Source organism: Octopus bimaculoides, chromosome 16, assembly GCF_001194135.2.
Source record: "Octopus bimaculoides isolate UCB-OBI-ISO-001 chromosome 16, ASM119413v2, whole genome shotgun sequence".
Taxonomy (NCBI): domain Eukaryota; kingdom Metazoa; phylum Mollusca; class Cephalopoda; order Octopoda; family Octopodidae; genus Octopus; species Octopus bimaculoides.
Genome location: NC_068996.1, coordinates 23,518,003 through 23,531,110, shown reverse-complemented (window position 1 = coordinate 23,531,110; position 13,108 = coordinate 23,518,003). Strand labels below are relative to the sequence as shown.

At 35.2% G+C, this 13,108-nt stretch overlaps 1 protein-coding gene across 5 annotated transcripts in view; it reads left to right on the top strand.

The window, feature by feature from the left end:
- LOC106868885 (uncharacterized) overlaps positions 1–13,108 on the top strand; it is a 39,548-nt gene that overhangs the window by 14,800 nt on the left and 11,640 nt on the right. For 4 of the 5 annotated variants that reach the window (XM_052973589.1, XM_014914337.2, XM_052973590.1 and 1 more), the window contains 4 exons: positions 2,694–2,818; positions 4,213–4,354; positions 6,977–7,098; positions 9,617–9,724. In XM_052973589.1, coding sequence (XP_052829549.1) covers positions 2,694–2,818; positions 4,213–4,354; positions 6,977–7,098; positions 9,617–9,724 — 497 coding nt within the window. Of the gene's footprint in view, positions 1–860; positions 1,651–2,693; positions 2,819–4,212; positions 4,355–6,976; positions 7,099–9,616; positions 9,725–13,108 lie in introns of those variants that run through there. The other variant, XM_014914338.2, reaches the window with a different exon arrangement.

Below are 13,108 nucleotides of genomic sequence, written 5' to 3'. Positions count from 1 at the left end.
AAATAACCGAAAAGGGGTGCGGTCCATAGAGTAATTTGTATAAATAACGTGATTTTAGCAGCACTACCCATTACTGATGCATTCAGGGAATATTTTAGAGTTTTCTATAATATGGAGCACATTGGTGGGTTTTGTAATATACAATTATGCAATACAGAATATATATAAATTTTAACCAACATCAGCTCGAAATATGAGGGGGGGGGGCAGTTCACTACTTTTAGTTGCTGAGTGGAACTCACAAGGATTTCAGCAGCTTTTAGCACAGTATTGAACTTGCAGCAGTGCTAAATATCATACATGCTACCAATAAATGTCCCAGTTCTTTTGGCTCTCTCTGTAACACACTTTTCTGTTTTTTTCTTTTTTCTTTTCTCCATGCTGAGAGTATCTGTAATCACTCCAACCATGCTAATTGTTTTAGTGCATGTTGGGTTTGTGTTCTTTGCTCTCAGCTTCAGTCTTCCCCCCCCCCCCACATACCTTTGCCATGTCCATGTTGAATCATATTTCTCCTACCTTCCTTATCAAATGTTTGAAATGCTTACACTGGTAGTACCATTGTATGGTCTCAAATTTGGATAAGTTTATATACTGGAGACAAATCCCGATGTTTTTTGAGTGAATAAACTTCATATGCACTCTTATAAAATACATAAAATGACAACCACATCAATGCTTTGTGATATTTAGTTAATGTATTTAGTAACTGCTACCGTTTGAATTTCTAGTTTAAATCCTACCGATGCCCATTTTACATTCCATCTTTTTGCAGTTGATAACCAAGTACTACTAGTGTTTTAATATCGTATTAAAACATCATAAATATGAATGAAATAATACTAGATTAATGATTTTTACCTTTAGACACAAGCATCTAGTTTCCTAGCTAAGAAAGGAGTGTCCGTGTGATCATTCTGTCTATCAAAAATAACATGTTTGGCTATGGAGAAATATTACCTTACTTGGAAAGAGGTGAAGAAATCCATTCACAAGGCTTTGGTTGGCCTAGGATTATAGTAGAAGACACCCAAGGTAGCAAGCAGTGGAACTGAACCCAAGACCATATGGTTAGGAAGCAAGCTGATTTACTACACACACAGCCATGTGTGTGGCTCACTCAAAGTGTCTTTACAAAACGGTAAACTCTTCCAATAACCATTTGCCTCTCTTCCTCTATTGATGCCACCTTCTCTCCACGAAGCCATCATCCTTGGTTCATAAAACCTCCAACACTGAGGTTAGCAGAGAGGTCAAATTGTTTGCCATCCTCAACTAAATATTCTTTACTTAAGACGGCAACAGAAAGAAATTTAGCTGCTATTTTTTGTAGATTATCCGATCACCTAGATATTTAAACATGAAATACAAATCTCTTACATGTTTCACTGAACAAGGCTGGCTTAGGGACCAATCAACTAATTGTAGTCCTGAGTGAGAAGGATTATAATTAAAAATATTCTAGCCAGGACTAACTTCTTTTAAGTGTGGGTTGCTATCTAGAAATTCATTATCCAGTGTGTGTGTCTCCCCCCATTATCAAGACAGTTCAATGTGATCAGAGAAAGACCCATAACCAGACAGACATGTTCTTCATGGATGATTGGAAAAGGACTCTGCATGACGGAGATACCCATTTGCAATTATCAGGTGATGTCAAGATCATGCACATGCACACACAATGGGCTTCTTTCATTCTCTCCAAGACTGCTATAGTTCTATGATACAATCTTCTTGTTTTAAAGTGATCTAAATTAAAACTGTCCATCAAAATTTCACATTATGTTCCAAACACTAGCTTAATAATGACATAGTTATTTTACTAAATTCTTCATTATTTTAAAAACTGAAATAAAGGCAGTATATTTAAACAGAAATATATTGCTTTTGTTATATAGTTAATGGTTGGTGATCTAAATTAAAACCTTCCATCCAAATTCCATGTTATTTTGTTCTAAACACAACCTTAACACTGACAAAGTTATTTTACTAAATTCTTCATCGTTTTAAAGATTGAATAAAACAATGGCAGTGTTTGTTTCAACAGAGCTAAGTTAGAAAAAAAGTTAGTGTTTATAATCATCACAAAAAGAATAAAAAATGATGTTACTTAGAAAAATTGGGTTTTAATTATAGAAAAAAATCTCTTCATAGTTTTGGTTTGAACCTGTAATTAATTTTTGATATGATGCCAAAGCTTAACAAATGAGGATGCTTCAAGTTTGCATGGATTATTGTATTCTATTAAAATCGAACATCATTTACATTTGACATATTTGTCCTCATTTTGTTTGTTGTTAACACAATGTTTCGGCTGATATGCCCTCCAGCCTTCATCAGGTGTCTTGGGAAAATTTCAAACCTGGGTTTTCATTCCTAAAGTATTTTGCAATGTTGTTGTTGTTGTTATTATTATTATTATTATTATTATTATTATTATTAATCTTGTTACTGCCTGGAATCGAACTCAGAATCTTGGGGTTAGTAGCTCGCGCGCTCTTAACCACTACGCCATATGTCCTCATCTTGTTTGTTGTGTTAACAACAAAAAAGATGAGGACAAATATCTGTCAAATGTAAATAATGTACATAATTCCTCATTTCTTAAATATAGAACTGTACTAAAATTGAGTTTTGAAGTTTTTATAACTTCCGATATTTCTTACCAGAAATGCGTATTTTGAATTTTATAGATGTTTATGACCAGCAAAATAATTCTATGGTAATTCTGGATAGCATTCGAGAAGATCTACGAAAAATTGTTCCTGTTAATGGTGTGATTCCTTCAGAAAGCATAATTCCTCCTGAAGTGGGTCCTGTAAGTGTTGTTGTTATTATTATTATTATTGTTAAAGCAGTGAGCTGACAGAATTGTTAGCATGCCAAGCAGAATGCTTGGTACCATTTTGCCCCTCTTTACATTTTTATTTCAAATTTCACTGAGGTCGACTTTGGGGGTCGATAAAATAAGTAGCAGTTTAGTACTGGGGTTGGTATAGTCAATTAGACACACCCCATTTGTTCACATTTTAGGCATTGTTCTTAAAGAAGAAAGATTTTCTAAGGCTGGATGCCTTCCTTTTACCAGTTCTCACATGCTTCCATGCAAAGTAATATTTCCCCATGGCCAGGCATTTTTTCACAGAAGGTTAGACAAAGAACATTATTTGGGAATACAATAGAGAGAGAAATGGCTTAATCCAAAGTGTTAAGAGGTTAAAGTATGATAGAGGGACAGAAACAAGTTTGTTGTTACAGGATAGATATATGACTACCCTGCATTATATAAAGGTAGGTGGAATTGGGATGGAACAGGAAAGAGGGATAAAAATAGTGGTGACAAGGTGTTAGGGAATAAAAGAGAGTGGGGACAAAATCAGGAAGATGAAAATATAGAGGTGACTAAGAGTGGAAGAGGGAATACAGAAAGGGTGAAGAGCAGCAGATGCTGGTGCCACATAAGAAGCATCCAATAGACTCTGGAGTGTTTGGCATTAGGAAGGGTATCCAGCAGTAGAAATTAAGCCAAAATGGAGCCTGGTGTGGCCCTTGGCCTTGTCAGTTCCTGTCACACCATCCATTTCATGCCAGCTTGGAAAATGAATGTTAAATGTTGATGATGATGCTGGTAAGATAGCAAGATGGGATGGGTAAGTAAAGGTTATAAGAGTGGCATGAGCAACATAATGGTGGCAGAGGTAGATGAAGTCAAGTATGGAAAGAGTGAATATATAATCAGTGGTATATTTGGTGGGGGTAGATGTTGATGGCAGGTATGAGATAGTGTTAAGAATGGGGTGTGGCTGTGAAGAGGATGTAGTTTAGATGACTGGTGACACAGAAAGGGTGATCAGTGGCGGGGCGGGGGAGTGGGAAAGCATGATTTTCAGAATAAGGAATGGATGTCAAAAGAAGTGTTTCAAGGAGCGGGGGTATATTAGCTTAATGGTACAGAGCACTCAACTGGTACCTGAGAGGTACAGAGTTTGATTCTCTGTACCTGCCTGCTGACAACTTTTTTTTCTGTCTTCTACAGGTAAATACCCAATCTTTCTTCACTGTTTTCACAGCTATACTGAATTTGAAATTTACTTTCTTATGTGTAAAATACTAACATACTCGGCGATTATAAAGTTTATTTGTAAAATGTTCACGCACACAAATACACACACATATATATATTATATTGACTGCGTAATTATATTTATCCAGAATGCTGATTGCACATCCCAGACAACAGCATATATAGATGCGTTTCTTTATGATGAAGAAGACATGAATTCTTTGGGAGAGGATGGAAAAATACATTTACATTACTGTAGTGATTGCTTCTCCAGGAATATTAAACCTTTAAGTAAGTAATTTATATATTTTTTCATCATCTCAACATTTGTTATATTTTCTCTTGCTTTGATTGTTATCAATCCTATTATTAAGGTTAAGGTGGTGAGCCGGCAGAGTCATTAGCATATTGGATGAAATGGTTAGTGGTATTTTGACTGTGGCTACGTTTTGAGTTCAAATTCCACTGCGGTTGATTTTGCCTTTCATCTTTTTGGGACTGAAACACTGGGGTCGATGTAATCAACTTGTCCCCTACCCACAAATTTCAGGCCTTGTTCCTTTGTTAGAAAGGATTATTATTATTATTATTAAGGTGGCGAGCTGGCACAATCATTAGCGCACTAGATAAAATGCTTAGCAGTATTTCTTTTGCCGTTACCTTCTGAGTTGAAATTCCGCTGAGGTTGACTTTGCCTTTCATTCTTTTGGGGGTCAATTAAATAAGTACCAGTTACGCACTGGGGTCAACATAATCGACTTAATCCCTTCCCCCAAATTTGAGGCCTTGTGCTTTCAGTAGAAAGGATTATTATTATTCAGGCAGTAAGTTGGCAGAATTGTTATTACACCAGGCAAAATGTTTAATGGTATTTTGCCTGTTGATACGTTCAGAGTTCAAATTTCACCAAGGTTGACTTTGCATTTCATTCTTTCAGGGCTGATAAATTATGTACTAGTGAAACACTGGAGTTGATATAATCAACTAGTCCCCTCCCCCAAAATTTCAGGCCTTGTACCTTAGTAGAAAAGGTTATTATTATTAAGGATGCAAGTTGGCAGAATCCTTAGCACACCAGACAAAATGTTTAGCATCATTTTTGTTCATCTTCACGGTCTGAGTTCAAATTCTACTGTGATTAACTTTACTTTTCATCTTTTCTTTTCAAGGTCGATAAAATAAGTACCAGTTGAACACTGGGGACAATGTAATCAACTAGTGCCCTCCCTCCACAAATTTCAGGCCTTGTACCTGTAGTAGAAAGAATTATTTTTGCTGTTGTTTTTGTGATCATTCTTGTTAATCTTATTATTTCTTTTTTTTTTATTATCGTCATTATTATTACTGTTACTATTGCTAGAGTTATTATTATGGCAGAATTGTTAGCTTGGTGGATGAAATGCTTAGCATCATTTCATCTATCTTTGCATTCTGACTTCAAATTCTGCCAAAATTGACTTAGCCTTTCATTCTTTTGGGGTTCGACAAAGTACCAGTTGAACACTGAGGTCAATATAATTCCCCCTCAAAATTTCAAGTCTTCTGCCTATAGTAGAAAGGGTTATTATTGTGATTATCCCCATTAAGTTGGATACTGTTGCCAATGTTCACCTTGTTATTAATATAGTTTTTTTTTACCAGAGTTATAATTATTAAAATTATGCAAGTTGTAATGGCTGAACTTAAGTCTATATGAATTTGTTACAATTGATCATGTACTAGGTGTAGCTGAGCAAGATAGTTTAATTATGGACAAGTTAAATCTCAAGTGATACTTATGTTGTGGAGAGAAACTTGGTTTAATAATACTAAAGAATTGTTTCAGCAATTCAATAACATTTAAGTAGAAGGAAGGTGTATGCCAGAAATGCTTTCATTCTATTGTACCTACACCAACTTAAACAATACATTGCCTCTGGCCAATTCTTAGCAGGACTCTGCATCCCTGCGCCTAATGCTAGAGTTTAGTTCATCCTGAACACTCATTGTATGAACCTGTTTTCTATATGTACGACACAGACATAGCAGTGTGGTTAAAAAGCTTGCTTTTCAATCACATAGTTTCAGTCCCATTGTGTGACATCTTAGCCAAGTGTCTTCAATTATAGCCCTGGCCCAACTAAAAGCTTTGTGAGTGGATTTGTTATAATGAAAGAAACTTGACATATATCATATGTGTGTTGTATACATGTGTTAATACCTTGTCTTGACTTCGCATGAGAACTGTAAGCAGCTGTTATCATTATTCAAGCTATGTCATTTTCCAGTCTGCTATGAAAACCATGTCTGGCCAAGGGGAAATATTATATTGCCTTATTTGAAAACAGGTGATGGTTAGCGACAAGAAGGGTATCTGGCTATAGAAAATCTGCCTCAATGCATCCTGTCTAACCCATCATTAGAAGTGAATGGAATAAAGAAATGTGAGTCTATGTAGATCTGGCCTTGTTTGGTGTTGTCCTCAACACTCAACATGGCCTCTTTGCCTGAAATATATAAAGTAAACTTTCCCTTTTCACACTGTAAGAAGCTTTCCATCCTCATTATTTTGTTATAAGACTCTTTTTATTTTTTTATTTGACTGTTAAAGCAAAGACTGAGTTCAAGGTTGTCCATTAAGTTGTACACCTGATCAAGGTTTAATATCACGCTTGGTTGAACACACACTTAATTTCCTACTTCACAGTTGTATGTAGTGTTTAGACAGACTGACATATAAGCCTTTTAGTTGTAGAAAAAAAAAATTATCATTTTCTCCAACAAATAAGGCATTTCCATTATTGCAAGTAAGGGGAAAAATTTGATATAAAACAGTGGAAAGAAATTAAATCATTTTTACATATTTTCACAAAACATAATGAAATTTTTATATTAAATTTTTAATTGCATATTTTGTTTTTATTTCCTGAATAGCTCTGGTGACTCACTCTGCATCAACAGCACAAATCAGATATATATTTGATTTCTTACTGCCTGATATTTCTGGTAAAAATCTTCTTGACATTGGATCACGACTTGGTGCAATATTGTATGGTGTAAGTAAAAATATAATTTACTTCATAAGAATTTAGAAACTTCAAGAGAACATGAAATAGTTTGTTTTCAACATCTGAACTCAAAGTAGATTGTGCTATAAATACTAACATGTAAATATTGGGTTAAAAATCCCTTTGGGTAGAAAAATTGAAGGCTGCCTGTCCAATGGTAAGAATGTCTGTAATGTTTACAGATGTGGGTTCAGTGTCCCATAGGTAGCTTTCGACTTTCTTCTATCCAAAGAAATTTAACCCAATATTTATACACTATTATCTATAGCTTTAAACAAGTTCAATTTTTGTGAAGGCATTTGCTTATTAAAAAACAATTGAAGAAAAATGTTCCTTTTTAATTGAATGATAAATTTAGTCACTCCTTTGAACTATAATTATAATTATCAAGATCATTATGTTTCTACCACTGCTTCTTTATGGCTCTTTTATCAGATAACAAGCAAAATTGTCCCTCTGATAAATTTCTTTGGAATAGTTCACCTCAACAAAATACATTGAAGTTACTCATGTGTAATCTCTCTTTCTGTCTTTCTTTCTCTTCCTTTTTCTTAGTCAAAAGTACTTTTCTTCTAATGGTTTAAACCTTTTGTTACTATATTTGTGTTGACATACATTACTTTTGTTTCAATTAATTTTGAAAATATTGAAGAATCTAGAAAATAACATTGTCATTATTAAGCTGGTGTTTGGAACATAAATTAATACAAAAGTTTGATGAAAGATTTTAATTCAGATTACTTTTATAGCAGAAAATTTGTGTCATAGAACCAAGGGTAGTGTCAGGCAACTTGGTATGAAAAGGGTTAAGTGGTCATTTTAGACATGGGATTGTGTAACTTTAGCGCACTGTAGGTGCATCATGTTGCCATGCAAGTTTTGTGCATCATGTTGTCATGCAAGTTTTCTCTCATCTCAATGTGACACAATGTGCTAGTGGTTACAGGGGTGAAAACTTGTATGGTGACATGATGCACCTAAGCATGCTAAAGGTTAAATAATAACAGAGCCATTGTGAAGTTCTTGATTCTAGTTGGTATATAAGGCACAGACATGGTTGTGTGGTTGTGAAATTTGCCTTCAAACTATGTGGTTTTAGGTTCAGTGATGCTGCACAGTACATTGGGCAAGTGTCTCGTACTATAGCCCTGAACTGATCTAAGCCTTGTGGGAGAATGTAGTAGATGGAAACTGAAAGAAGCTCATTGTATGTGTATTTGTGGTTGTCTTCATGTTACACAATGGTTATGAATGGATATCACCATCACACAAATGATGTCATTTGCCTCCAGTCAGCATGAAAATAAAACATGGCTGGTCATGGGGAAATATTACCTTACTTGGAGAAGAAAAGTGGGTGTAGGCAATGTAAAGAACATCTGGCTGTAGAAAATCCACCTCAACAAATTCTAACTGAAGCAAGTATGGTATAGCAAACATTGATTACAATCATTGAACTAATTCAGTTTACAGAGAATACATCAAGCCTTGTGATGTATCAAGAGGCTGGAGTTTGCTTGAGTTTCTTTATGCCAGTCATTGAAGTGGCCCTTTTCTGGGTATGGTCTAGAGTATTTGAACATAGCAGCAGCATCATTTCGTATGTGAGAGCACTATTCCTTTGTGGGCCTCACCTGATGTCTGTAGAATGTCGATAGTTGTTGGGGTCTGATGTATCTTCTGAAATATGCAGAATTATAAATCTGTTCTCCAAGCTGAGCTAACCAAGAGGATACTTAGGGGTAGATCAAGAATGAGATAGTTAAACAATATCCATAGTCACAGTTGGCCAAGCTTGGAAATCCAGCTAGAAAGTCTAATGACAATTGCTTTTGATAGGACCCTATGGAAGAGGTACCTGGGGACTCTATCCTCAACAACCTTCCCATGAATAGAAGATGGATAGATGGGATAAATCTATTCAGTATTATGAATGAATGAAGGTGTCGAGATGGCAGAATTGTTAGCATGCTGGGCAAAATGCTTAGTTGCATTCCATTTATCTTTACATTCTGAGTTCAAATTCTTCTGAGGTTAACTTAGCCTTTCATCTTTTTGGGGGTCAGTAAAATAAGTACCAGTTGATCAATGGGATCGATCTTATTGACTTACCCACTTCCCCCAAAATTACTGGCCTTGTGCCAAAATGAAACGAATATTATGAATAGGCTACTATAGACTGAGTCAACTTGATTTGTTTGTCATAAAGTATTAGTATCATACTATTTTGTGTAATCTTTAATGGCTGTGATAAAAGACAAGTAAAATTTTATTGTTATATTTAGTAAGTAGTTTCCCCATCAAAGCAGTTTCTGGTTGTAGTTTGTGCTAGTTTCATTTTGAACTGATAAAATATAGATCTGATTTTTTTAGTTGCAAATATCAGATTTGTATTGGGGAGTATTATATCAAAGTAGATATAATACTGCTTGTATACAACAACCACATTGAACAATAAAGAAAGAAAATGGCTGCATATTAATTTTTCTTTTTATATTTTATACAGGCTTACCTTTTCACCAATGCAAATATTGAAGGAGTTGAAATAGACAAAACTCTGTGTCAGATACAAGAAAATATTATAAAGAAATATAAATTTGAAGACCGAATTAAGGTTTGCATCTGTGTAATATATTTTAAAGCAGCAGTTCAAGTTGCAGTTATAATTTGTTCAGCCTCTCTTTCTGCCTGTCTCTCTGTCTCTGCTTTTCTCTCTGTCTCACTCTTTCTCTCCATGCATTGTTCCTGTCTTAGAGGAATTAGTGATCATGGACTCCCACACCAAAGTGTGATGATTCATGATTTTTCTTGGGAAAGATTCAGCACTGGTTTGCCATTGTCATTGTTTTCTGCTGATTTATTTGCAGTTTACTCTTCTAGTTTCCTATTCTCCCAAGCTTACCCATGAGTACTCACAAAGCTTATGTACATATATCAGTCTAAGTACACTTAAAGTGTAACTACAATGCTAGTTTACAAATACTGCCATTACACTGTCGGGAACATTTCTGTTTTTGCTTATTGACCATTGTAATGAGTTTCATTATTTGAGACCTTGCTTTTTTGTTTCTTTGCTATATTTTTCTGTTCTTGTTACTGTACTTGTCTCACTTTTCTGTTTGTATTTGTCATTCATGTCTGCTCATTTCTACCCTAGCAGTGTCTATTGTTGACACCACCAAATTGAAGAATATTATCATAGGTGTTGAAATTCCAGTGATATTTGGTTGATGAATGATGTGGGGTTTGAGCTTGTTTACGTCTATCATGTGTATGCTTTCCTGTTATTCTGTATGTATTCCTGTACCAGATTTTTTATAACTAATTATTTAATCGTTTTATTACTAACTCGCCCATACACACTTGAAATAACCTATTCATATTTAAATGAGTATTTCAGTGCAAATCTCATTAGTACACTCATGAAAACGTAACCAATTGAGTTAGAGTATGTGACATTGTTTGACATGATATCTGACTTTTGAGAATTTTTGGAGATTTGGTCATGTGATGTAGATAGATGTAGACAGCTGCATAAAGACAAAGGACAAAGCACTGAAAGCTGATCTCAGGACACTGAGTCATATGAAGGAGATGGCAAAAGACTGAGATATCTGGTACCTTGATATACTCAAGAAGACTTGTCCACCACATCAGAATTGTTAATACTCCCCTTGCAGCTGAAGGAGTGTTTGCCTTGCAAGAGCCCCTTGTTGGTGCCATATCAAAAGCACCCATGCCAGTACCACGTAAAATTTACCCATGTCAGTGTTGCAAAAAAAACCTACCTGTGTTGGCACCATGTGAAGAGTACCTGTGCCAGTCCATGTACAAAGTACCCGTGTCAGGCCACATGCTAAGTATCCAGCACACTATGTAAAGTGGTTGGCATTAAGAATGGCATCCAGCCATAGAAACCAAGCCAAAACTGACTGGAACCTGGTGCAGTTCTCCAGCCTGCTGACTCTGGTAAAACTGTCCAATTCATGCCAGCATGGAAAATGGACATTAAATGGTGGTGGTGGTGATGATGGAAATAGAGTTTCCTAGAATTGCAAACCACTGGAGCAGTGATGAACCTTTTGGAGACCAGTACGTTTCCAGTATTATGATGAGGAACTAATTTTTAAAATTATCACAGTGCATGTAAGAAGAGACACTAGAAGTACATCAATAGATGGAGAACCAAACATCAATCCTTTTTTAAAATAAGACCCTCTCATTGACAGCATTCAAAATGCATATAAAACATTCTACAAAAACAAGGGGGATGCCTCTCTGCCAATGAGGATATGGTGGGCTATAAAGGTTTAGTACATTTCCAACACTATATATTCAGAAAGTCTACAAAATGGGGGATCAAAGTTTGGAAGATTTGTGAAGCAAATACTGGGTACTTCTGTGGGTTTGATTTTGATGCAGGGAAAAGAGATAAAATGCAAGCCAACATGGTCTACTGTTTGATGTAGTCTGGATTTTATTGCTTCCAGACAACAGCTTGGGCTGTATGTTATTTTTTTTTACCTATTTTCTAGTTTGGTCAAACTTGCAGCAGATTTAGAAGCTGCAAGTTGGAAAGGGATGCCATTGGATATAAAAAAAAAAATGAAGCTAAAATTAAAAGGAGATGAAATAATCCAATGGCAAAAAGGAAATTTGCTAGTGGCCACATACAGAGATAAGAGTCAAATCAATTTTCTATCTACTTGTGCACAACCACACAGACAAAAATGGCATCCCATTTGTGAACCTCGATTATAACAGGTACATGGGTGGTGTAGATCAACTGAATCAAATGAACTATTACCCATTTGGTAGACTGCATAATGGTGGCAGTACCTGGTTTCATATATATAGTAAATATGCATATTGTTAAAGCATTTATGCTATATACAAAATCAGGAGGGGCCTGAAAGTGATGCAGTCACTTGAAGTTCTGAGCAAATGTAACAACGTAGTTGATGGCAGGTTTTTCGTCCACAAAAATAACTGTTAAGAGAAAAGCTAAAGCCTGCTAGAAGCAGGCTTTAAATTCAGTCAATCTCCATAAATTAGAAAACATCTGGTGTTACAAAAGGTTGTTGAATGTCTTCTTTGAAAAAAGGATTACTCCCAGTGGACAGTCAATTGAAACAATGATGATGATATATATATCTACTACATATGTGGAAAATCGGTGTGTGTTTGTTTGTGGCATTGTTAGCTAACTCCTCCTACATCATTTTATTGATTTTCCTGAAACTTGACATGTGAGTAGAACTCATGTCTGGAAACCTCGTTGAAAAAAAATCGATATGGCCCCTGGAAGGGATCTTTATATCTACTTCATATAACTATTTTTTTTTATTTAATCACCCAAGGGAAATAATCCATAGAATCTGTACAATATTTTTTTTTAAACACTCAAGGGAAATAATCCATTTTATTGCTTATGTTTGATTACTTTGAATATTGATTTTTTTGTGTGTCCTATTTCTAATTTTTGCAGACAATATCACTTTTATGCTTGATTTGACATGAGCAGAACTCATGTCTGGAAACCTCATGAGATACTTAGATTGTTGAAAAAAATCGATAATATTACTAATATTACTTCCATATTACTAATATTTTATTTAAGCAACCCAAGGGAAATAACCCATACCACCTGCAGATTTTAGTGAAGCGATCGATATTTGATTCTCATGATCAGCTGACCTAATTCTGCATTTCACTACTCACAGTTTTGAACTGCTAAACATTATTATTGCACTTCCTTGATTTGAATCTTAAACCTTAAAGACTTCATTCATACATTTCTATACATACATACTTTTTTGAATGCCCATTACTCCGATAATTCTACATTTTTACAGTTACACTTTTTCCATGACAGTAGATAAATTTTTTATTCCACAATGTATTTGTAGGGGCTTCATGCAGGCATAGCATGGATTCGATCCTCGATTGCCAAATTTCACTTACCACTTCAACAGTGTTTTTCTCACAGTAAAACAAT